Genomic DNA, 25,670 nt, shown 5'->3' on the forward strand with positions numbered 1-25,670 from the left:
GTGGTAATGTCTAGAACCAAAATTAGAAAAATGTTGTCTCTGTCCAAATATATATGGACCTAAGTGTACATGAATTGGCCAATTTGTGCGCTAAGAACCTTCATTTCCATCTATTACTGTAAGGTTAAAAAAAAAATTTGAAAAAAAAATTTTTTTGAGAACTATAATCTAAATTGAATGTTTTTAATGTTTTTCCGTGTTTTAACATTAAAGAGCAATAGCACAAAAAGAGGACTTGAAAATCCTCCAAAAATACAGCAAAAAAAAGGCAGAGATACTTACCTGCCAAGGCCTCCAAACAAATGCTCAGGATGCAGTGGACCCATATAGTTAAGATGGCGGCAACATAGGTGCAAGAATACCGAAGAGACAACCGCTCACATCCTACCAATCCATGGAGGGGGCGGCTGCTTGGTATATAAATGCACAATGAAGACTTGTATGTGGCGCTGTTCACACTATGGCAATGCACAGCATCCAGGTTAACAACGTATTAGTTACGCCCATACTATTAGATCAGGAGGGCCATCTTGTTAGAAAAAAAACAATTGCCTCCTCCAAGATACTACTGCGCAGTAGCAACTACCGGATCGACGCTATATGGTACTGCACAGGTGTGGCAACTGCTAGCTTAGTAGAGACAATTATTTTTTTTTTCTCTGGCAAGATGGAGCCGCCTGAGCAGTAGCAGCTACCAGAACACCAATAGCTGCCACTGCGCAGGTGCGGCTGGTGCCATTTTCAGACTGATTTTTATTTATAGCATCAAAAACAATAATTAAATACACATTAAACATGCGATCGTGATGCAGCGCTGGCGCCTGCCTTCAGAAGGGCATTTAAAAAAAATATATATATAATACTCATTATGTAAAATAGGGGGGAGGTCACTGAGGGATCAGTTACCTGTCAGAAGCCATACTGGTGAATATGTATGCAGAGCACCACATGAAGAACCCCCACAGGCCGCCCTGGAGCACGGGCATATCATTACCTCAAAATGAAAAATAAAGATTAAATAACAAACAAGACGGAATTCATCAATCAAGGTATTATTTTATTCAGTATAACTGTGGCAACTTGACATGGTCTGTAGGTGACTGTGCACAATCCTGCTGACAGGTTCTATTAAGGCTGTATGCACACGGTGCATTTTTTTTGTGTTTTCGCTGCGTTTTTCTGCTGTGGAATCGCCGCGAAAACGCATCCTTTGCAATCCTATGGAATTCCACAATGCTGTGCTAATGCTGCAGATTTTTCCGCTGCGCAATCGCGATTCTGCACCCATAGGATTGCATTGATACTCTCACTTTACGAATGTCATCCACTCAATGCCGACTTTTATTCCCCATTGACTTGCATTGGGGTCGGGTTTCGGACGAAACTCCGACTTTTTTTGCCCTAGTCGGACCAGTTTCGTCTGAAACAAATTGTTTCATGAAACCCGATCCGACCAAAGTCGCTCAACTCTAGTGAGCGCTCAATGTGCGGATGCCACCCAGGGTCTGGAGGAGAGGAGACTCTCTCCTCCAGGCCCTGGGTACTATAATCCTGTAAAAAAATAGAATAAAAAAAATAGAGATATAATCACCCTCCGGCGGCCCCCGAAGTCCTTCCCGCCTCTCACCACGCTCCTGGCATCTTCCGGTCCCAGTAATTCTATGCGCGAAACACCTGAGCTGACGTTGTGGTCTCGCGAGCGTGATGTCATCTCTGGTCCTTCTTGCAAAGAATTACTGGGACCGGAAGATGGCGGGAGCACCGCAGAGCAGATCGGGGGCCGTCGGAAGGTGAGAATAACATTTTTTTTTAACATTCTATCTTTTACTATTGATGCTGCATAGGCAGCATCAATAGTAAAAAGTTGGTCACACTTGTCAAGCACTATGCAACCTGTCAATCACATTTCCAAGAGATGCTTCAAATCGCTTGGAATGCGCAAGCATTCTGCAAGCTACTTTTGCAAAATTCGCATGTGTTCTACTCGCTGCGGGAGTTGGGGAAATGCTGCAGAAATTTCCGCAGCATTTCTGCACGTGTGTACATAGCCTTATTATGCTCGTTTGCAACCTGCCTGTTTTTCCACATGGAAACTGAGTGGAATAACCGTAACGTGAACATTCAGTTAATCCCTTTAAAAACATCCCAGTCACAAGGTAAAGTTTGTTATAAAAAACTGCGTTCCTTCACTCTCCTCAGGTCCAGCGCTTGAGTCTTAACTGCTGTTCTCCATAGCTGACAGTCAGCAGCGCTGACACCTCGGCAACAGCCAGCCCCACCATGTAGACGGTAGGCTGCTCAGTGTTGCTGAGCTCACTGATTGGCTGCAGCGCTGCTGACATCACACCAGGGACAGTGATACGGTAAAGGGCGCTTTTTTATAGCTGTTCCCACAGACCTCGATTTTCTGAAATGTAACAACCCCCTTATGTGCCGTGAAAAAGTCAATTCGGCCAAAGACACAAAGCAGAACTTTGGGATCCTGAAAAACGCAGCGAGAAGCAAAAACCAACTTGTGAACCTAGGCTAACTTGCAGAAGACGTTCCTCTTGATGCCTGTAGTAACATTTTGCCGCCTGAAGACCCAAGTTCGGCAAGTGGCAAACGTGACCCAAGCGCAGGGACAAGAGAAGCCCACAGAGAAGTGACCAGGACTGAGCGCGCACTGCTACGGAAGCCTGGAAGTGTCCGTGCTCCTCAGCGCCGGGGCCTCCAGTCTCCTGATGGTGGGAAAAAGTCCCCGGGCCCGGAAACTCTGCTCACACCGCTGACGGGACTCGCACATGCGCAGAGACAACAGGAGATTGCGTAACACACGCTGACTCTCGCGGCACTTCTGGGCTCTGGTCTGGTCACCTGGCGCTGCACAGTGTGTGGAGGTCTGGAGTCGGGCGGACTGGCGAGTGCGCAGCAGCAATGTCCTCCAACTCCTCTTCTGGATTCTACCGGCAGGAGCTGAACAAAACCCTGTGGGAGGTTCCCGAGAGGTACCAGAACCTGAGTCCGGTGGGCTCCGGGGCGTACGGCTCGGTCTGGTGAGTGCACCCCTAGTGTCTCGTGGACTCCGGCGGCTTTTGCATGCAGACCTGCGTGGGGTCGGGGGTGATTTCTGTGGCATATTCCTTGCAGTGCTGGGGCCTAGCGGGATTGGGCAATGAGGGAACTTTTTCTAGTTCCGCATTGCACAGCAGGCGCATTCCCCAAGCCAGTGTGAAGGAGCCCGACTACTGCCTGCAGAGCCTCCCGGGGAGGGTGTGAGGAGCCTGCTGCCTGCAGAGCCTCCCGGGGAGGGTGTCAGGAGCCTGCTGCCTGCAGAGCCTCCCGGGGAGGGTGTGAGGAGCCTGCTGCCTGCAGAGCCTCCCGGGGAGGGTGTGAGGAGCCTGCTGCCTGCAGAGCCTCCCGGGGAGGGTGTGAGGAGCCTGCTGCCTGCAGAGCCTCCCGGGGAGGGTGTGAGGAGCCTGCTGCCTGCAGAGCCTCCCGGGGAGGGTGTGAGGAGCCTGCTGCCTGCAGAGCCTCCCGGGGAGGGTGTGAGGAGCCTGCTGCCTGCAGAGCCTCCCGGGGAGGGTGTGAGGAGCCTGCTGCCTGCAGAGCCTCCCGGGGAGGGTGTGAGGAGCCTGCTGCCTGCAGAGCCTCCCGGGGAGGGTGTGAGGAGCCTGCTGCCTGCAGAGCCTCCCGGGGAGGGTGTGAGGAGCCTGCTGCCTGCAGAGCCTCCCGGGGAGGGTGTGAGGAGCCTGCTGCCTGCAGAGCCTCCCGGGGAGGGTGTGAGGAGCCTGCTGCCTGCAGAGCCTCCCGGGGAGGGTGTGAGGAGCCTGCTGCCTGCAGAGCCTCCCGGGGAGGGTGTGAGGAGCCTGCTGCCTGCAGAGCCTCCCGGGGAGGGTGTGAGGAGCCTGCTGCCTGCAGAGCCTCCCGGGGAGGGTGTGAGGAGCCTGCTGCCTGCAGAGCCTCCCGGGGAGGGTGTCAGGAGCCTGCTGCCTGCAGAGCCTCCTTGGGCCGGTGTCAGGAGGCTGCTGCTCAGAAGACTCTGGAGCCAGGCTGCTGCCTGCAGTGCATCCCAATGTCATGAGGATGCTGCTGCTTGAGACCCCAGAGCCTGACTGTTGCCTGCTTATGGTTCTCGGGCAAGTGTCTGGAGGCCCTGGAGCCTGATTGCTGCAGGCATTACATTTTCAGGCATTGGTCAGGAGGCTGCTGCTCTTAAAGGGAATCTGTCACCTGGTTTTGGCAGGCGATGAAAATGAGGTTGGTCTGGTCCGATGGGCGGTGTTCCCGCGGTGTGCCGCCTCCCCATCCTTGGCCGCCGTCCGCAGTTTTTTGAGGAATACGAGTAGGTGTCTGCTATTTGTTGCCCGTGCGCTAAGCATTCTTGGCTAGCGCACGCTCAGTATGCTTTGCCCAACTGCGGGCAAAGCCGAAAAGCCTGACTGCGCATGCGCCGGTTAACTAAGCCCTGGAAGTATTGTGCTGTGTTCCGGAGCTTAGTTAACCGGCGCCTGTGCAGTCAGACTTTTCTGCTTTGCCCGCAGTTGGGCAAAGCATACTGCGCGTGCTCTAGCCAAAAATGCTTAGTGCACGCGCAACAAATGGCAGACACCTACTCCTATTCCTCAAAAAACTGCGGACGGCAGCCAAGGATGGGGATGCGGCACACATCGGGAACACCGCCCATCGGACCGACCTCGTTTTCATCGCCCTCAAAAACCAGGTGACAGATTCCCTTTATGGCCCTGGAGCCTCCACTGCTGTACTTCAGCAGACCAGTGTCAGGTGCCTGCTGCTGCTTGGGAAACCCTGAAGCCTGACTGCTGCTTAGTTTTCAGAGCCTGCAGAACTTTTCCTTCATAATGATAATGTAGTACAGCTTGTGCTGTAGGAATGCCTTGAGTCACCTGTTGTCTTCCTCATATGACATCACTATCGCTATCAATAGAATGCAAGAAAGGGATTATATTGCGTGTTGCACTGCAAGATGTCATTTTTAACTCCACCACCACCAGGCCACTTTCCGTTTTTGTGTTTCCGTTTTTTTGCTCCCCTTCTTCCCAGAGCCATAACTTTTATTTTTCCATTAATATGGCCATGTGAGGGCCTGCTTTTTGTGGGACGAGTTGTACTGTTGATAGACCTCCTTGGATTTACCATATTGTGTACAGGAAATCGGGGAAAAAATTCAAGTGAAGTGAAATTGCGAAAAAAAATGCAATTCCACAATTGTTTTTTTTTTTGTTGTTTTTTTTTCTTTCACCATGTTCACCACATGCTAAATCTGACTTGCCTTCATAACTCACCAGGTCATTACGAGTTCGTAGATAACATATATAGGTATGCATATATTTGATTGCAAGTTATTTCAGTTTAATGAAATGTTGCGGCGACGAAAAAAACCCGTAATTCTGGCTTTTTGATTTTTTTTTTTCTCTTTATGCCATTTATCAATCGGATTAATTATGTATTGATTGGCCGTTTCTTAACATGGTAATACCAGATACGTGTACTTTTAATTGTTTTATTTTTAATGCGGTGATTTTAAACCATTTATTTTTAAAAAAATATTTTTAAAAAACATTTTTTTTTTTTACTTTACATTTGCTTATTAGTCTCCATGGGAGACTAGAATCTGCGATCATCCAATCGCTTGTGCTACACAGAGCTCCATGTAGCAGAAATGCTCACTTGCTAGAAGTGCCAACTGCTAGGCGCCACTCATAGCAATCCAGCAATGACAGCCACAGGGGTCTGCTGCAGACCCCTGGTTGTCATGCCAATCCATTGGCAACCCGCAGTTATGTGACACGGGCGCCGATGGGCGAGATTAGTGATGCAATTCCAGCGCGATCATGTTAAATGCCGCTGTCAGAAATTGACAGTGGCATTTAACAGGTTAACATCAGTGGGTGGATTGCAATTCCACCCATGGCTGTAAGGGCACATGTCAGCTGTTCATGTGCCTGGAAAGATGTGGGTAATGCACCAGAGCCCACATCAAAGGGAGAGACCCGACGTGCTGTACACTGAAATATTAGCGTTTGACTTGATATGTAAATGAGGCTGTAGATCTGAAGCCTCTGTCACTCCAGCTCTATTCCCCACCTAGTGCCTCCTCAAACATAACACATTCACTAACATCACCGTAAGGCCATTCTAACACCTGCTACTTAATATTGGTCAGATAGATGATGATTTCTATGCCATGTTTTATTTACATAGAAAGGTATCTAAGAGGTAACATATCTCCTTGTGGAGAGTGACAAGCCAGGCCTGGCATGTCCAAGAGGGGAGATTATATATGCAATTCATGCTCCTCTGGAAAATTTAAATGTACAAATTGACTCTTGAGAGAGGAAGAGAACTAGAACTCTAGTGTCACCTATTGGAAGTAGCAATCCCTAAAATCAGTATCGACTCTTTAATGAGCCTTGCCACATGGCTTAGGATAAAAGCCATACCAGAATCTCTGTTTGTAGACACAGTTCTTCAAGGTATTGCCATTCGTGAATGCAAAATGAGAGATCTGATTTGGCTAGGTGAGAGGCTTAAGACTGTCCACAAGGAGAACTGTTACCCCCTAGATCTCAATGTTAAGCCTCTCCATAAGTCTGGGTCTCTGTTTTGCTCAACCCTTATTGATTGTTAAGATCTGAAGTTGTGGGTTGTATTAATCACTTAGTCTAATTTCACATTAGCGTTTTTTTTGCGCAGCGCATAGTGCGCAATAGAAACGCATGCAAAAAAAGCATCATGCGTTTTTGCATGCATTTGCGTTTTTTATACGCATTCGTTCTCTAGGGGTTAAAACCAGTGTCTACACATTTTTACGCCAAAAAGCATGCTCATGAAAACGCAGATGAACGCATGTCCATGCGCACGCCTGCGTTCCCATAGACTGTAATGCGTTATTTTGTCGCATTCCGTGCGCATGCGTTTTTTTACGCCTTTCGGCGGACCCAAAAGTGCAACAGGTTGCGTCTGGCGCGCCTAGGCGCACACCTTGAAAAAACGCATGCGCATGAAAACGCATACGAATGCGTGCAAACGCAAGACCATGAACACGCCATGTTAAACATAGGGACGCATGCGCATGGACGCGCACGATGCACTGCGCAAAAAACGCTAATGTGAAACCAGCCTTAGAAAGGTTAAAAATGCAGTTGGCTTTATTTCTTCTGTTCACGGTCATACAGCAACTCCAGGTAGATGGCCAAAATACAGTGCACTCGATCCATAAGTTACGAACCCGAGATCGGTACTTCCAATGCACCCATACCAGGTAGTACCTACTGTCTCCCAAGCTTTCATTTAGGAGGGCCCAACCACATTTAGACTGGGGTCACAGTCATGGAATGGTGGATGTAGGAGTAGTTTGCTACCAACCTGTAGATGTGTTGCTGGGAAACAACCTATGATCAGGATTGTTGTGCCACTGGGCCAGTGTTGTAACCTGAAGCCAAGAACCTATTCCCACTGTGTCATCTGAGAGCAAGGTGAACAGGGTGATTTCAATATGCCGACCACAAACAACCCCATCGCCAGTGATGAGCAATGCACAAAATACAATGCCTGTTACCATGATGGAACGTGACCTGGGGAGCTAAATTACATCAAGGAGAGACGTTACAGGGAGATCCATCATTGGAGGGTGTTGAGAAGTGCGGCGGCCACATCGGGGTCTGTGGAAGAGGGTTCCGCATTATATGAGAGAGGATTTTCCAAGGTGATTGTGTTGGATCAAAGAATGCAATTCATGGGGAAGGTATAGCGTACCCTGTGGAGCCAGTTCAGGGTCCAACCAATGTTCACCTCTGCGTGAATGGACTTGGCAGGCGGTTCAATGAGACCCTGAAATGGTTGATCTTAAAATGGGGGGGGGGGACTGGGAAGAAGCTCTGCCACAGTTCCTGTTTGCCTATGTCATTCAAACTTTTAGGCTACTTTCACACTTCAGGTTTTCGGCGTCAGGCGCGATCCGGCGTCGTGCCGGAACGCCGGATCCGGCAAATGTTTAGTAAAACCGTCTCATCCGGTTCATCCGTTTTTCGACGAATTACGCCGGATCCGGTTTTTAAAATTGACCCTTGTGGCCTTCCGAACGGGATTGGCTACTGGAAAACTATATATAGCATGTTCCTACAGCCCTTCTTTGACAGGTTGTAGAGGAGAAAGTGCAGGTTGGAGAGAAGAGCAAGTTATTGGCGAAGATGGATGTTGTCATTGGAAATATTTTGAAGAATTTGGCGGATTTTATAGCGGAGGCGAATCGTTTGAGGGTGATTGTTCTGGAGAAGGAGAGAGCGAGACAGCAGCGCATCAGGCATCGTAGACGACGTTTGTTGATCCACCCCATCACAGCCAAGAGAATGACGCGTGGGGTCTATTCTACACTCTGCATGGACCTTCGACGAAACCCGGATAAATTTTTTGGATATGTTAGGATGAAAATGGAGAATTTTGATTACTTGGTGGAGCGCATTGCACACCTCATAAGAAAAGCGGACACCTATTGCCGCTTCTCTATTTCACCCACAGAGCGTCTGATGGTGACTTTAAGGTAAGCCACATTTATTGGATGTGATCGCATCAGAGCACACTTTCACTGCAATCTTGTTGGTGGTAGTTTGTATCTCCAAGTGTTATAGCTCAGTTTTGGTATGTAATGCTGTGATTTAAAACTAATTTATTGTTTTTTAATTCCCCACAGATTTCTTGCAACTGGAGAATCCCTTTCGTCACTGCATTTCCAGTACAGACTCGGGATTTCCACCATATCTGGAATAGTGAAGTACACATGCCGTGCACTGTGGGACTCCTTAGCTGAAGAGTTTTTACCAGAGCCCACAACAGAGAGGTGGATTGAAATTGCTGACAAGTTTCAACAGATATGTCAGTTTCCCAACTGCTTGGGCGCTGTGGACGGGAAACATATCCGCATTGTAAAGCCAGCTGGATCGGGATCGGAATATTTCAATTACAAGAAATATTTTTCAATTGTCCTCATGGCCATCGCTGACGCGGAATACAAATTTATTGCGGTTGATATTGGGGCCTATGGCTGCTCCAATGACTCTCAAGTTTTCAAACTGTCTGCCATGGGGCGTAAACTGTATGGAAACACCTTCCAGTTCCCACCACCTAGACCGCTGCCGCAAACATCTGGTCCACCTATGCCATTTGTCTGTGTAGGGGATGAAGCCTTCCAGCTGTCAGAACACCTTTTGAAACCGTACTCTAGCAGAGGATTGACAAGACCAAAACGCATTTTTAATTACCGCCTCACAAGAGCAAGAAGAATGGTTGAATGTACCTTTGGTATTCTGACAGCCAAATGGCGGGTCCTATTGACTGCGATCAACCTCAAGACAGAAACTGTTGACGACGTGATCAAAGCGTGCGTGGTACTCCACAATTTTGTTATCTGCAAGGAACCCATTTCCATTGAGGACACCTCTGAAGAAACCACCTTGCAAGATTACCATGACATTACCACTAGAAGTTCTGTGACGGTTTCAGTAATGAGGGACAATTTTGCAATATACTTTGTCACCTCAAGGCAGAGTACACTGGCAGGATGACAGAGTGTGAAAGATTTGTGCCCAACCAAACTTGTGTACCTTCTGTACCAACAGTATATACCTTTGCCAACCAAAGTTGGATATCTTGTCATGGTCTCTATTTTTACCTTTAGGCCACAGGTGTGTACCTGGCTGTGTTTTATGCAAAGTATTTCACCTTTTAACAAAAGTTGTGTACATTGTTAGGAAATCACCAACAATAAACACAACTTTTTAGGTGAAATACTTTGCTTCAAACACAACCAGGAACACAACTGTGGCAAAAAGCTAAAATTTACCCACAGTTATATACCTAGTTTTGAATACCATTTCACCTTTTAAATACCCTGTATTTAACCTTTTTCGCCGCAGAAAGAAATGACAGACAACCAGTGTAAAATAATTTAACTTTCATTGAAAAATGTTTTTTAGTAAACTTTTTTAAAATTTTAATAAACTTGTTTAATAAAGCTTTGAAACTATAAAACTGAAACCATAAAACTGGTCATTTTTATTTAAATACACACATTATAAATCTGTGTAGTGTGTGGTGGAAATACTGCTGTAGGGGCTGCGGGACACTTCGACACTGGGAGTGTGGAGAGAGGACTGGGATCGTGGTGGGGAAGGAACAGTTAGAGGTGAAGGTGTGGAAAAAACTACAGAATGGGTGGACATGTGGGAAGCAGAAGAGGTGGTGGGTGGTGGAGTGGAGGGTTGGGCAGGGACTGTAGGAGCAGATGATGTTGATGGCAAGTTGTATGGGGAAGGAGTTTGGTACGGGGCAGGTTGCTGGAAGTGGGGAGATGTCTGGTACGGGGCAGGTTGCTGGAAGTGGGGAGATGTCTGGTACGGGGCAGGTTGCTGGAAGTGGGGAGATGTCTGGTACGGGGCAGGTTGCTGGAAGTGGGGAGATGTCTGGTACGGGGCAGGTTGCTGGAAGTGGGGAGATGTCTGGTACGGGGCAGGTTGCTGGAAGTGGGGAGATGTCTGGTACGGGGCAGGTTGCTGGAAGTGGGGAGATGTCTGGTACGGGGCAGGTTGCTGGAAGTGGGGAGATGTCTGGTACTGGGGAGGTTGCTGGTGCTGGGGAGGTTGCTGGTGCTGGGGAGGTTGCTGGTGCTGGGGAGGTTGCTGGTGCTGGGGAGGTTGCTGGTGCTGGGGAGGTTGCTGGTGCTGGGGAGGTTGCTGGTGCTGGGGAGGTTGCTGGTGCTGGGGAGGTTGCTGGTGCTGGGGAGGTTGCTGGTGCTGGGGAGGTTGCTGGTGCTGGGGAGGTTGCTGGTGCTGTGGAGGTTGCTGGTGCTGGGGAGGTTGCTGGTGCTGTGGAGGTTGATGGTGCTGGGGAGGTTGATGGTGCTGGGGAGGTTGATGGTGCTGGGGAGGTTGATGGTGCTGGGGAGGTTGATGGTGCTGGGGAGGTTGATGGTGCTGGGGAGGTTGATGGTGCTGGGGAGGTGGATGGTATGTAATAGGAGGGGGAGGATGGAAAGTGGCTGGAGGGGGTGTAGATGTAATAGGAGGGGGAGGATGGAAAGTGGCTGGAGGGGGTGCAGGTGGAGGAACTACTGTGGTGGGAGGAGGAGGTTGGGAGGTAACTTGCTGGAGAGCAGCGTGGCATGAATGCATTACATGCATCTGCTGGGCAGGAGAGAGCGTTTCCATGTGCTCCACAACAGACCTGAAAAAGGTGTGGTTTGGCGAAGATCTTGCTTCTGAATGCATGGTTTGCAGAAGTGTCTTCACCTCCAGAATGCTGGAGTTGATCTGCTGATAGCCTGCGGAGATTTGCTCTGACAAGACTTTTAGACAGTTCTGGAAAGATGCATTCAGATGCAAGAACTCTGGCGCATAAGTCTTTTCCTGACCCCTCTGCCGCTGCCGCCCAGTACCCGCAGGTGTACTAGAGGTGGCAGGGGCAGAAGGGTGGGGTAAAGGGAAAGCGATCTCCTCACCAGCAGCTTCATGTAATGTAGGCGGCCACGATGCTCCTGTGCTGGTGGATGGGACAGATGGGTCGAATGTGTGGGAAGGCTGGGAAGGTGCAGATGTACCGGGGCGGTCGAAGTGTCCCTCGGTGCCGGTCTCCTCAGGGATCGCCTCAGAAGGGTCCAATCGTGCAGGCTCCCGAGTGCTGCTCACCGTGCTGTGGAATAAAGAGGAAAAAAAAACAATTAAAATAGTGACATGGTATGGTCCTGGCTGAAAAAAAAAAGTTACATCTAAACATTTTTTTGTCACATGTGGTGTGTAATATTTACCTTCTGGTGAGCATTATCTCCCGGAGGAACGACAGGGCTCGTGCGTACTTGTACTTGCTCCTGCGTCCTCCAGATCCACTCGGGGCCCGCATCTCTTTATTGAACTCATTCTTGAAACGATCCCTCACAGACCACCACCGCTTCACAATTCTCTCCCCTGAAACGAGAAATGACAAAGTGGTTAGTATACAACATTAGTGTTTCCCAAACTCCAGTCCTCATGGTCCCCAGGGGTCATGTTTTCAGGATTTCCAAAGTAAATAGAAATCCTGAACACATGATCCGTGGGGACCACGAGGACTGGAGTTCGGGAAACACAGGTTTAAATCAAGCAACCGGTACTGTATATACTTACGCTCTTTAATCTGGGCCCGAGCTTCGAGGTCCTCCCAGCGGTCCACAAGGAGCGAACAGATTTCCTCCCAGAGTCGTCGGGTAACAATCAGGTCAGCGTGGCGTCGGTCAGCCATATTCCAGAGCGGCTCCCTTTCTCTGACGAGATCGATGTGGCGGTCGACATCAATCCCTCCATCCTCACCGTCAGAGTCGGGAGCACGCTGTGAAGGCTGTTAAAGAAAAAGACAAAAATAACATAATTAGCCTCCACAAAAGAAATGAAATAAAAAGTGCAAAAAAAAATCAAAAATATTTATACTTACACGCTGGTGACCGCCGCGTTGCTGTCGCCGACGACCCTGGGAGGCACTGCGAGGACCTCTTGGCCGAGCACCAGATTGGGAAGACTAGAGAAGAAAACAAAAAATGTTATGTCTTTGGATGTAGGCATTTGTTTGCTGTGTGTGGTCTGCAGAACATTGTTTTCTATGTGTTGTGTGTAGTGTGATGTTGTGTTTCTGCGTTTGATGCAAAAAACTTACCAATTGTAAGCCCACTCCAAGTGTCTGTCCACCCCTTCCTTCTTCTTCTGGGAGCTCCTCTTCATCTTGTGATTCCTGTTTTGAAATAAAAGGCAATGAATACACATATATTACAGAGATGATGGATTTTGGAAATAAAAACTTACCGTCAAACGCTGACGATGCGAGGGAGGGCTCCCAGAAGATGTGCTGTCTTCCTCATGGCCAGACTCCATGGCTGTGGGTGGTGTTTCTGCTGCTGCCATTGCTGCTGCTGCTGCATCTATTGGGCGGCTGTTGAATAAAGAGAAACAAAGGGCCAATGAATATCTTGATATTCCATAGCCCTAGTTTGGAGGAATGGGGGATTTGATAATTACCGTCTCTCATCTGCTGCTGGACTCCCCTCCCGTTGTTCAGCATGCTGCTCCATTTGGGGTGGTGCTGATGGTGCTGCTGCTGCAGATGTCTGCTGCCTTCTCCTGGTTCTTGGCTTGGGTGGCATGTTGGGTGTGGCTGAGGGTCCCATTGTCTTGCTTTTATATATGTCCTGTGGGCAGAGCTACTGAGCATGCTCAGACCAAAAAAACCGGATCCGGCTGTCGCCGGATCCGGCGCATTGCGGCGCTCATAGGCTTTCATTGTATGAAAAAGCCGGACACGCCGGATTCGGCGTGTCCGGCTTTTTCGACGGATACAAAAAACGTTACAGTCACCGTTTTTTCCAGACGCCGGATCGCGTCACATTGCCGGATCCGGCGAAAATCGGATGAAACGCATGGCCATCCGGCTCTAATGCAAGTCAATGGGGGGGGAAACTGGATCCGGCATTGCATTTCGACGGATCCGGTTTTAGTCAAAAGCGCCGGATCGCGCCTGAAGCAGAAAACCTGATGTGTGAAAGAGGCCTTATACAGCAGGCAGCCTCGGGGCCCGCTAGACTTGGTGCGAGAACACTGGGAAGACCAGTGCTTCGCTATGTGAGGCAGTTGCGATAGAGGATACAACACCCTGGGCGGCTTGCCACGGGTACAGTTAGGGGAGCTACAAGAGCAACAGAAAGCCTACGATGATGGGGGCACCCAGCCCTGAGAGTTCACCATGGGCCATCAAGTACTGGAACTAACTCCCATCTGCCACGACAAGTTGCAGGCCAGCTGGGAGAGTCCCTACACTGTAGTCGACATAAAGGGGGCGCTCACCTATCATGTAGCGTTCGACCTCCACCACATCCAAACCAAGAGGATTCATAGTAACCGTTTAAAAGCGTACCGGGGCTCTGTGCTGGGAAAAGTCTGCATCCCTTAGAGCTGTGGCCTCCGCTTTACTTGCATTGGCCCAATAGTCTTTAGTAAGTGGCCTGCTCCTCACATTCACGTCACTTGACATGTGGTAATGTTTTACTACTACAGGTTAGGACTGTCCCGAATAGGGTCGCCTTGAAATGGCGGCATTGCTTTTGTTTTTCTTTTCTTCTAATTCACGTTAACTAAGCACCCTATATTATTTTCACTAATGCTATTTATTGACTGCAGGGTGTTTGCTCATTTTGTTTTTATCTTAGTTTTAGTATGTTATAGTAGCAAAATTTTAAAATTATATAAATATGGTATCTCTGTAATCGTGCTGACCTGAGGAATAAAGTCGTCTTATCACTTATCAGTGAACGATTTAAAAAAAAAAAAAAAAAACTCTTAAGGTCCCGTCACACTAAGCGATATTGCTATAACGTCACTGGTTTTGTGACGCAGCAGTGATATCGCTATGTCTGATACTTACCTCCGACCGGCTCCCCCGCTGATTATCGCTGATCGTGCGAGAACGGCCTGGGCCGTTTCTCGTCGTCAGCTTCCTGCTGTGGAGACGAGTGACACGTGAAGGCGGGTGGGAGGACGTCAGGATCGCCTCGTCTGACAGGTAAGTAGCGACCGCTGCTATGTCGCTGGTGAGATCTGCCTGTTTGGCAGCTCACTAGCGACCACTTAGCGATGCACCAGTGATCCTGACCGCGTCATATCGTTGTCGGGATCGCTGGTGCATCGCTAAGTGTGACGGTACCTTAAGATTGCAATTGGTTTGTTCAGTCTGCTACCCAAAGATGTGGCTTGGTTCACGTTTATCTTGTTCTCTACTATGAGCGCATGCATTGGGGTTTTTGTTTAAATCTCTGAAAAGCGTGATTCACAAAATCCACCGAATGAACGTTCACAATAATGAGGCACATGGAGGAGCTTTGCACTCTCTCACCTGTGACGCGGTGGTGTCAATCTTTATAAAAGTGCGGTTGATAGTTTTGTGCACCACTGAAAAGACTGTCATCTGTGTCATGTATTTTGGCTGTGACATGGTATCCATAATGTCTTCTAGCAAAATGCTTCAAAATTCAAATAGCATCTGACCTCATATCGTTGAATTCAGGAGAAATTGCACAACAAATTGTACGGTATACTCACTACTGTTACTCTTGTAAAAAATGAGAAATTTGGTGTTAAAGCAACATTTTTGTGGAAAAGCAATATTTGATTTTTCACAGCCCAATATTATAAAATTTTGTGACTCGCCTGTGGTTCAAGATGCTTATCGCAATCCTAGATGAACTCCTTAAAGGGTGTAGTTTTCAAAACAGGGTCACTCTGCTGTTTTGGCATCTCGGGGGGGCTTTTTAAATTCAGTATGATGTATGTAGTCTTCAGGGAAATTTGCACTAAAAACAAAAAATCAAATTGTGCTCCTTCCTGTTTGAGCTCTGCCTTTATGCCCAAAAAGAAGTTTCTGATCACATCGCATGCAGAGGAAACTGCACAATAATTTTGTCCATTTCTGTTTACCGTATTAACCAAGGGAACATGAGAAATTTGGGGTTAAAGCAACATTTTAGTAAAAGACAAAAAAAGTTTTCCAGTTTGCATTAATCCCTGTGAACCACGTGAATGGTTCACAAATTTGAATGTGGTTTTGAATACGTTCAAGGGTGTACTTTTTTAAATGGGGTTGTTTGCAGTTTTTCTGACTTATTGGCCCCTCAAATTGACGTCAAAAGTGAAGTCCTTCAAAAATACTTGCTTTTGTGAATTTTCTTGAAAAAATGAAGAATTGCTGCTAAATGTTTAGACTCTCTTACAGCCTAACAAAAAAAGTTGATTAGAAAATGATGTAAAGTAGTAATATGCAGGGCTGTGGAGTCGGTAAGCCAAACCTGCGACTCCGACTCCTCAATTTCCCTTACACCGACTCCAACTCCGACTCCACGACTCCGACTCCCACACATATTGCTTATATTTAAGTGAAAAATTTATTGTAGTACAATGTGAACCTCAGACATTTAATCATTTTTATGATCCAATAATCAAGATATTTAGATAGAACAGAATATATATTGGTGTACTACCCGGTTTTCATTCTTTTTGGTACAGATACGATATGGATAGACAGATATGGATAAATGGATAGATAGAGCAGATTTCTAATCTGCTTTTGCTATTGAAAACATCTATGAGCTCAAAAACCTTTCACGTGATGCAGTTTTTTAAAAAGTTGATCAGCTTTTGCAGCTGAAAAACGTATCCTCAAAAAACACAGGAAAAACGCAGTGTGTGAATGTAGCCTTAGATCAGGAATATAACAGCCATTTATAGGACATTTCATAACTTTCCCAAACTCCTATGAAAAAATATTCAGCAAATCCTGCATTGAATTACTGTACCCAATTTATTATATATTTTAGGAGTCGGTCCATTTTATACCGACTCCGACTCCACCAAAATGAGCTCCGACTCCGACTCCACGACTCCGACTCCACAGCCCTGGTAATATGGTAAATGTTAGTTTTTCACCAGAAAAATAAACATAACAGACTTCTTATTGCCGTAATCGCATGGTTGAGATCAATTATGATACCTTCCATTTTTCCAGTACATTGAACACCATGACACAACCCAAAATACAATGTTGGAATTCAGTTTTTTTTTTTTCTTTTTCCCAGCTTGCAAAAATCAAACTACCATATGTACCGTATTTTTTGGACTATAAGACGCACCCCAAATTTTCAGAAGGAAAATATTGGAAAAAAAAATTAATGTGTCAAATGGGGGTCCGTCTTACAGTCTGAATTCAGCTTACTGGGGGAGGGATCATCAGTTCTGGTGGAGCGTTGTCACAGGGGGGTGTTTGGTGGTCCGGTGATATGACCATCATTCCAGGCTGGTTTGGCTGTGCTCTATGGTGCGGGGGTTGCGCTGGCATTTTATGAAAGCCCGGAGGCCACGCACATCTATTGCTGCGATGCGGTGGCCTCCGGGAAAATGGCCATTTTCCCAGTGGTCACCCCATCGCAGCAATGGATGTGCGGGGCCTTCGGCCTTTCACAAAACTCCGGTGCAGCCCCTGCACCACAGAGCACCACCAAGCATGGCACAACAGCCTGGGAAGGGAGTGTGATCATAGCCCTGTTGGACCACTGCCGGATCGCCCGACACCTGCTGCCGCCACACTGCTTATAAGTATATTCCGACTATAAGACGCACACCCATTTTCCCCAAAAGTTTTTTGGGGAAAAAAGTGCATCTTACAGTCTGAAAAATACGGTAGGTTGGAGGAAAAGTAAAAATGTTATGGTTCTTGGCAGGGGAGGAAAAATTTAAACACAGAAATTAAAAGTGGCTGTGTTGTGAAAGGGGTAAATCATGTTAAATGCCATAAAGAAAAAATAAAACAAAGTGTCAGAATTGTTTTTTTTTTTTTGTTTTTTTTTTTGGCCAGGCATGCAGAATCAAAAGGACGATTTTTTTTTTTAAAAGTTGCATATACCCTAAATTTGTGTTAAAAAATAAAATGTTAAGGGTCTCAGTAATGAGACTTAAATCAAAACTTTATTTTTTGTGCTAATTTCTGAATTTTTTTTATGGACAAAAATATAAAATAAAAACCTTACGTTTTGTATTGCTATAGTTGTAATGATCGGTAGAATCATATTGTCAGATTATTTTTTTACAGCACAATGGATGCTGCAAAAACAACAAAAACAAAAAACCAAAACATAGCATGCTTGCATTTTTTCACTGCTTGATCAGATTTAGATTTTTATATGTTTTCTGGTATATTTGATGGTAAATTGAATGGTGTCCTACAAAACTAGAACATGTCCTACAACAAACAAGCCCTAATATGGTTCTATTGACTGAAAAAGTAAATTTTTGACACTTGACATGTATCACTTTGTGATGCAATACTCTGGATGCTTCTACAGTACATATCCCAGTGATTGAGAGTGTTTTTTCTTGACATATTGTACTTTGCTAGTGCTAAATAAGGTCAATATAACTTATATTTATGAGAATATAAAAAGTTTAACAAATTCACAAAAAAAAATTGCAATTTTCAAACTTAAAGTTTATGCCCTTAAGAAAGATAGTAATACCACACAAAATGCAGGCAAGCACTTGGGTTATGAAGTAGATGCATTCCGTAGGTTTTTTCATTACTCATGTATGTAAGTTGGAACAGGGTTGGGGGGAAGAAAAAAAAAAATCACCATACAGCTCTGGCTGCCCGTCATTTGGTCTTCTTTCCAGCGTTGTGCAAAACATCTTTGGCTTCTTCAATATAGGCAAGGCCTTTTTGATTCGCAGTGACCTCGGGCCTGGATGTGGTGGGAAGTCTAGGAGATGTAGGAAAAAAGTGAACTACGGGAAGTGAGGCAACCAGAGAGATGAGTATTGAACTTTTTAAACAACCTCTCTGGCGCTCCTTGGTGCTCTTCTTTCTAGTGCTGCATTTCCGACCTCTTCACTTATAGGACAGGACTTTCCGACAGACTCATAGCTGCCTTCCAAGCTGGAGCTCATTACATATCATAAGGTTAATAATAAATTTAATCATATAGCTCTGACTAATTCTGCAGCACTTCCCAGTTAAGTGGGGTCATGTACAGGCAATAAAGACAATACAAAGTAACACATAGTTCAGCAGTTACAGAAGGAGTGAGGATACGACATGCTCGGGAGTTATCTGAGTATCTTAGGTGTGCTCGGATAATAGTCCCTGCGGCTGCATGTTTTTTGTCTCTGCGACACATGCGAGGATTCCCTAACAAACAGGCAATCCCCGCACGTATTGCGGCTGTCTAACAGCCGCAAACCATGCAGCCGTGGGGTCTGAAACATATTATCCGAGCACGCCGAAGATACTCGGATAACTCCTGAGCACGTTCCCTCATCACTAGTCACTTACTAAGTGATTCATGCTGTCTTTGATAATTCTTTTCTCTGCTGTTTATCTAGCAGTTCTGTGAATGCTGAGCTTTATATAGCACTATGTGAACACTATGAGCACTGTGATCCTTACCTTATCTGTGATGGGAGTTATGACTTTTGTCTAGCAATGAAAGCCACTTGTGTTTATTGCTGTATTCTGGACGGCAGACAGAAATCCTTAAAATCCATTTTTTTCTAACATCTATAAGAAACCGTTTAAGGAATATCTGCACAATAACCCTATAGGGCTAATATTTGTGGATACTAAGTAAAAAATACTGTTGTCTGCCCCTCTTAAGTCTTATTCTGTGTTGCTAACACCGTTTTTATAATTTTTTTTCCCACCTAGTTCCGCCTACGATACTAAGACAGAACAGCGTGTTGCCGTTAAAAAACTCTCCCGGCCGTTTCAGTCTATCATCCATGCCAAGCGTACCTACAGAGAACTTCGTCTGCTTAAGCATATGAAGCATGAAAATGTGAGTTTTTTTCTTTTTGTGGGTCACATTTAGCCTATTGTATGTACATTTAGCACATTTAGCCTATTGTATGTAATCTATTGTATGCAGTGCTTTGAATTTAGATGGGCATGACCACACGTTTATTTATAACTTTTCATGCAGAAACAAAAAAGGAAATAATGTTGCATCAATATCAGTTGTTCCTGAAGTAAGAGTAAAATGGGCACTTCGGACAAGTATGTAGGACACTGGCCACCTTATAATTGCTTCCTTAGAGGATGATGATAGCCAAATGGTCTTACATTAAGTGCATATATCATTTCTCAGTCCATGCATCTATACAGCTACACAAAGAAGATGTACTGAAATGTTTCCACATTAAAGGGGGACCTGTCAGCAGTTTGTTGCTATGTAATCTGATGTAGGGACAGAAACCCTGATTCCGGGCTGTATCACTTAGTTTAGTATACAGGAGCTATGCAGAGTCAGTTTTCTCTGCTGTATTTCTAGCAGAGCTCAGTTGTAAGACTGTATACAACCCCCACTCAAATCACAGCATTCTGTGTACATTGTATAGCCACAGAGAGCTGCTAATCAGTGTTGGGCAGGACTGGGATGCATAAGGCCAGTAGTCCTGTATTTATAATTTCCTGCTGATTTAAAATACTGATTGTATTGAAACAGCAAAACTTAGCCAAGTAACTTTTCAAGTATGTTATTTTATATCAGCCTGTCCTGCATAAAACAAGAGCTCATATCTGCCAACTTTAAAAATAAAAAATTATGGTTCTTGGAATAAGTCAAGGAAAAAAACATAAAAGTGCGAAAGCAATAACCTTAGTGCATTTTACCCAGATCAAGAAGTCTTTAGCACTATCTACAGAGGAGAAATACGACTCCTCCACCTCTTTCTAAGTCTCATCTTACAAGTCCTGGTTGTCATTCAGCCTCTTACTATATGCCTTGTTACAGGGTTTCAGGTTGCTAGATTGCGGACAGATATATAACTGGGTCAGGGGTTTAGAAAATTGAGGTGTGTCCCAGTAATTCTACTAATTCTGTTAACGAGGGAGACAAGACTGGAACTCCAATTTGAACTTTGCTAAAATGTAAGGCTTATTCCTGGGACCATGGTCCAAAAGGGGTTTTGTGAGTGTAACACTGACAGGTGTAATGCATTGCAGTACGCATGTACTGCAATACTTTATTTCAGTGATGAGAGTAATAAAAGCCAAAGCCCCATAGAGGGACTAAGTAAAGTAAAAAAAAAAAAAAAAAAAATTCACAAAACAAAGAAAAAGAAAGATTATACCATTAAATAAATATATTTACCGTATATGCTCGAGTATAAGCTGACCCCCCTAATTTTGCCACAAAAAACTGGGAAAACTTATTGACTCGCGTATAAGCCTAGGGTGGGAAATGCTCCATAGATTATTCCCCCATATTGTGTCCCCAGAAGATGCTCCATAGATTATTCCCCCATATGCTGCCCCCTAAGAAGCTCCATAGATGATTCCCCCATATGCTGACCCCATAAGAAGCTCCTTAGATGATTCCCCCATATGCTGACCCTATAAGAAGCTCCTTAGATTATTCCCCCATATGCTGACCCCATAAGAAGCTCCTTAGATTATTCCCCCATATGCTGACCCCATAAGAAGCTCCTTAGATTATTCCCCCATATGCTGACCCCATAAGAAGCTCCTTAGATTATTCCCCCATATGCTGACCCCATAAGAAGCTCCTTAGATTATTCCCCCATATGCTGACCCCAGAAGAAGCTCCTTAGATTATTCCCCCATATGCTGACCCCAGAAGAAGCTCCTTAGATTATTCCCCCATATGCTGACCCCAGAAGAAGCTCCATAGATTATTCCCCCATATGCTGACCCCAGAAGAAGCTCCATAGATTATTCCCCCATATGCTGACCCCATAAGAAGCTCCTTAGATTATTCCCCCATGTGCTGCCGCTGCTGCTGCATGTAAAAATAAAAAAAATGACATACTCACCTCTCTGTCGCTGGGTGTCAGATATTCACCTGTCCTACATCCATGGCTGCTCACCGCTATCTGCCACGTCATCTGTCAGTGACGTTCAGACTGCAGGGGGCGCGGCGCGCACTAATCACGTCACCGCGCCCTCTGCTGTCTGAAGTCACTGACGGATGACAGCAGCAAGCAGCCATGGACGCAGGACAGGTGAGTATCGCTATACTTACCCGTCCTGACGCTGTCTCTTGAGCCCCCAGCTTCTCCGCGCTCTCTCTTCCTGCGTTCAGCGATCATGTGATGCCGCTCATTAAAACTCATGAATATGCGCATATTCATGAGTTTTAATGAGCGGTACCACGTGACTGCTGAAGGCAGGAAGAGAGAGCGCGGAGAAGCTGGGGGCTCAGGAGACAGCGTCAGGACGGGTAAGTATGACCTGACACCCCCGCCCTCCCCCTCCGACCCCCCCGGTGTATATGACTCGAATATAAGCCGAGAGGGGGACTTTCAGCCCACAAAAATGGGCAGAAAATCTCGGCTTATATTTGAGTATATACGGTATGTAAAAATAAACAAAAGTATACATTTTGGTATCGCCATGTCCAGAACTTCCAATTTATAAAACTGTCACAGGTCAACCCCTTTAGTGAACACTGTAAATAATAAATTAAAAACGTGGCTAAAAACTGCTTTTTCATAAAAAAAAAGTGGAATAAAAACGTTATAAAAAAATTAAATGTAACGAAAAATGTTATAGCTGAAAACGTCATCTTGTTTCCCAAAAAAATAAGCCACCGTACGGTTCTGTAAATGGAAAAATAGAAAATGGCTATGCAGTAGCAAATTTTTTTCTATAAAAATTTGTTTTTTATTGTCTAAAAGTAGCAAAACAAAAAAATAATGTAAATGTGGAATCGCTGTAATCGTACGTACCTGAAGAATAAGGCCTCTTTCACACATCAGGTTTTCGCCGTCAGGCGCGATCCGGCGCTTTTGACAGAAACCGGATCCGGCGAAATGCAATGCCGGATCCGGTTTCCCCCCCATTGACTTGCATTTGCGCCGGATCGCGCCGGATGGCCATGCGTTTCATCCGGTTTTCGCCGGATCCGGCAATGTGTCGCGATCCGGCGTCTGGAAAAAACGGCTACTGTAACGTTTTTTGTCTCCGGCGTAAAAGCCGGACACGCCGGATCCGGCGCGTCCGGCTTTTTCACACAATGAAAGCCTATGAGCGCCGCAATGCGCCGGATCCGGTTTTTTTGGTCTGAGCATGCTCAGTAGCTCTGCCCACAAGACATATATAAAAGCAAGACAGTGGGACCCACAGCCACACCCAACATGCCACCCAAGAAAGCAACCAAGCGCAGCAGGAGAAGGCAGGAGACCACTGCAGCACCATCAGCACCACCACCACCCCAAATGGAGCAGCAAATGGAACATGCTGAGGAGGGGAGGCCAGCAGCAGATGAGAGACGGTAATTATCAAATCCCCCATTCATCTAAACTAGGGCTATTGAATATCAAGATATTCATTGGCCCTTTGTTTCTCTTTATTCAACAGCCGCCCAATAGATGCAGCAGCAGCAGCAATGGCAGCAGGTGGAACACCACCCACAGGCATGGAGTGTGGCCACCAGGAAGACAGCACATCATCTTCTGGGAGCCCTCCCTCGCATCGTCAGCGTTTGACGGTAAGTTTTTATTTCCAAAATCCATCATCTCTGTAATATATGTCTATTCATTGCCTTTTATTTCAAAACAGGATTCACAAGATGAAGAGGAGCTCCCAGAAGAAGAAGGAAGGGGTGGACAGACACTTGGAGTGGGCTCACAATTGGTAAGTTTTTTGCATCAAACGCAGAAACACAACATCACACTACACACAACACATAGAAAACAATGTTCTGCAGACCACACACAGCAAACAAATGCCTACATCCAAAGACATAACATTTTTTGTTTTCTTCTCTAGTCTTCCCAATCTGGTGCTCGGCCAAGAGGTCCTCGCAGTGCCTCCCAGGGTCGTCGGCGACAGCAACGCGGCGGTCACCAGCGTGTAAGTATAAATATTTTTGCTTTGTTTTTTTGCACTTTTTATTTCATTTCTTTTGTGGAGGCTAATTATGTTATTTTTGTCTTTTTCTTTAACAGCCTTCACAGCGTGCTCCCGACTCTGACGGTGAGGATGGAGGACTCGATGTGGACCACCTCATCGATCTCGTCAGAGAAAGGGAGCCGCTCTGGAATATAGCTGACCGCCGCCACGCTGACCTTATCGTTACCCGACGACTCTGGGAGGAAATCTGTTCGCTCCTTGTGGGCCGCTGGGAGGACCTCGATGTTCGGGCCCAGATTAAAGAGCGTAAGTATATACAGTACCGGTTGCTTGATGTAAACCAGTGTTTCCCGAACTCCAGTCCTCGTGGTCCCCACGGATCATGTGTTCAGGATTTCTATTTACTATGGAAATCCTGAAAACATGACCCCTGGGGACCATGAGGACTGGAGTTTGGGAAACACTGATGTTGTATACTAACCACTTTGTCCTTTCTCGTTTCAGGGAACAGAATTGTGAATCGGTGGCGGTCTGTGAGGGATCGTTTCAAGAATGAGTTCAATAAAGAGATGCGGGCCCCGAGTGGATCTGGAGGACGCAGGAGCAAGTACAAGTACGCAGAAGCCCTGTCGTTCCTCCGGGAAACAATGGTCACTAGAAGGTAAATATTACACACCACATGTGAAAAAAAATGTTAGATGTAAATTTTTTTTTTCAGCCAGGGCCATACCATGTCAGTATTTTAATTGTTTTTTTTCCTCTTTATTCCACAGCACGGTGAGCAGCACTCGGGAGCCTGCACGATTGGACCCTTCTGAGGCGATCCCTGAGGAGACCGGCACCGAGGGACACTTCGACCGCCCCGGTACATCTGCACCTTCCCAGCCTTCCCACACATTCGACCCATCTGTCCCATCCACCAGCACAGGAGCATCGTGGCTGCCTACATTACATGAAGCTGCTGGTGAGGAGATCGCTTTCCCTTTACCCCACCCTTCTGCCCCTGCCACCTCTAGTACACCTGCGGGTACTGGGCGGCAGCGGCAGAGGGGTCAGGAAAAGACTTATGCGCCAGAGTTCTTGCATCTGAATGCATCTTTCCAGAACTGTCTAAAAGTCTTGTCAGAGCAAATCTCCGCAGGCTATCAGCAGATCAACTCCAGCATTCTGGAGGTGAAGACACTTCTGCAAACCATGCATTCAGAAGCAAGATCTTCGCCAAACCACACCTTTTTCAGGTCTGTTGTGGAGCGCATGGAAACGCTCTCTCCTGCCCAGCAGATGCATGTAATGCATTCATGCCACGCTGCTCTCCAGCAAGTTACCTCCCAACCTCCTCCTCCCACCACAGTAGTTCCTCCACCTGCACCCCCTCCAGCCACTTTCCATCCTCCCCCTCCTATTACATCTACACCCCCTCCAGCCACTTTCCATCCTCCCCCTCCTATTACATCTACACCCCCTCCAGCCACTTTCCATCCTCCCCCTCCTATTACATACCAGCAACCTCCCCAGCACCAGCAACCTCCCCAGCACCAGCAACCTCCCCAGCACCAGCAACCTCCCCAGCACCAGCAACCTCCCCAGCACCAGCAACCTCCCCAGCACCAGCAACCTCCCCAGCACCAGCAACCTCCCCAGCACCTGCAACCTCCCCAGTACCAGACATCTCCCCACTTCCAGCAACCTGCCCCGTACCAGACATCTCCCCACTTCCAGCAACCTGCCCCGTACCAGACATCTCCCCACTTCCAGCAACCTGCCCCGTACCAAACTCCTTCCCCATACAACTTGCCATCAACATCATCTGCTCCTACAGTCCCTGCCCAACCCTCCACTCCACCACCCACCACCTCTTCTGCTTCCCACATGTCCACCCATTCTGTAGTTTTTTCCACACCTTCACCTCTAACTGTTCCTTCCCCACCACGATCCCAGTCCTCTCTCCACACTCCCAGTGTCGAAGTGTCCCGCAGCCCCTCCAGCAGTATTTCCACCACACACTACACAGATTTATAATGTGTGTATTTAAATAAAAATGACCAGTTTTATGGTTTCAAAGCTTTATTAAACAAGTTGATTAAAATTTTAAAAAAGTTTACTAAAAAAAACATTTTTCAATAAAAGTTAAATTATTTTACACTGGTTGTCTGTCATTTCTTTCTGCGGCGAAAAAGGTTAAATACAGGGTATTTAAAAGGTGAAATGGTATTCAAAACTAGGTATATAACTGTGGGTAAATTTTA

The 25,670-nt window shown here is 46.4% G+C and overlaps 1 protein-coding gene across 2 annotated transcripts in view; it reads left to right on the forward strand.

The window, feature by feature from the left end:
- The first annotated feature begins 2,408 nt into the window (after positions 1-2,408).
- The window catches only part of LOC141073705 (mitogen-activated protein kinase 14), a 120,985-nt gene continuing 97,723 nt past the window's right edge, over positions 2,409-25,670 (forward strand). Inside the window, exons 1-2 of one of the 2 annotated variants that reach the window (XM_073561064.1) lie at positions 2,409-3,035; positions 19,258-19,387. In XM_073561064.1, coding sequence (XP_073417165.1) covers positions 2,917-3,035; positions 19,258-19,387 — 249 coding nt within the window. In that variant the 5' untranslated portion in view covers positions 2,409-2,916. The remainder of the gene's footprint in view (positions 3,036-19,257; positions 19,388-25,670) is intronic. The other variant, XM_073561063.1, reaches the window with a different exon arrangement.

The sequence above is a fragment of the Dendrobates tinctorius genome, unplaced genomic scaffold (assembly GCF_039654945.1).
Source record: "Dendrobates tinctorius isolate UK_male_01 unplaced genomic scaffold, ASM3965494v1 ptg000312l, whole genome shotgun sequence".
Classification (NCBI taxonomy): domain Eukaryota; kingdom Metazoa; phylum Chordata; class Amphibia; order Anura; family Dendrobatidae; genus Dendrobates; species Dendrobates tinctorius.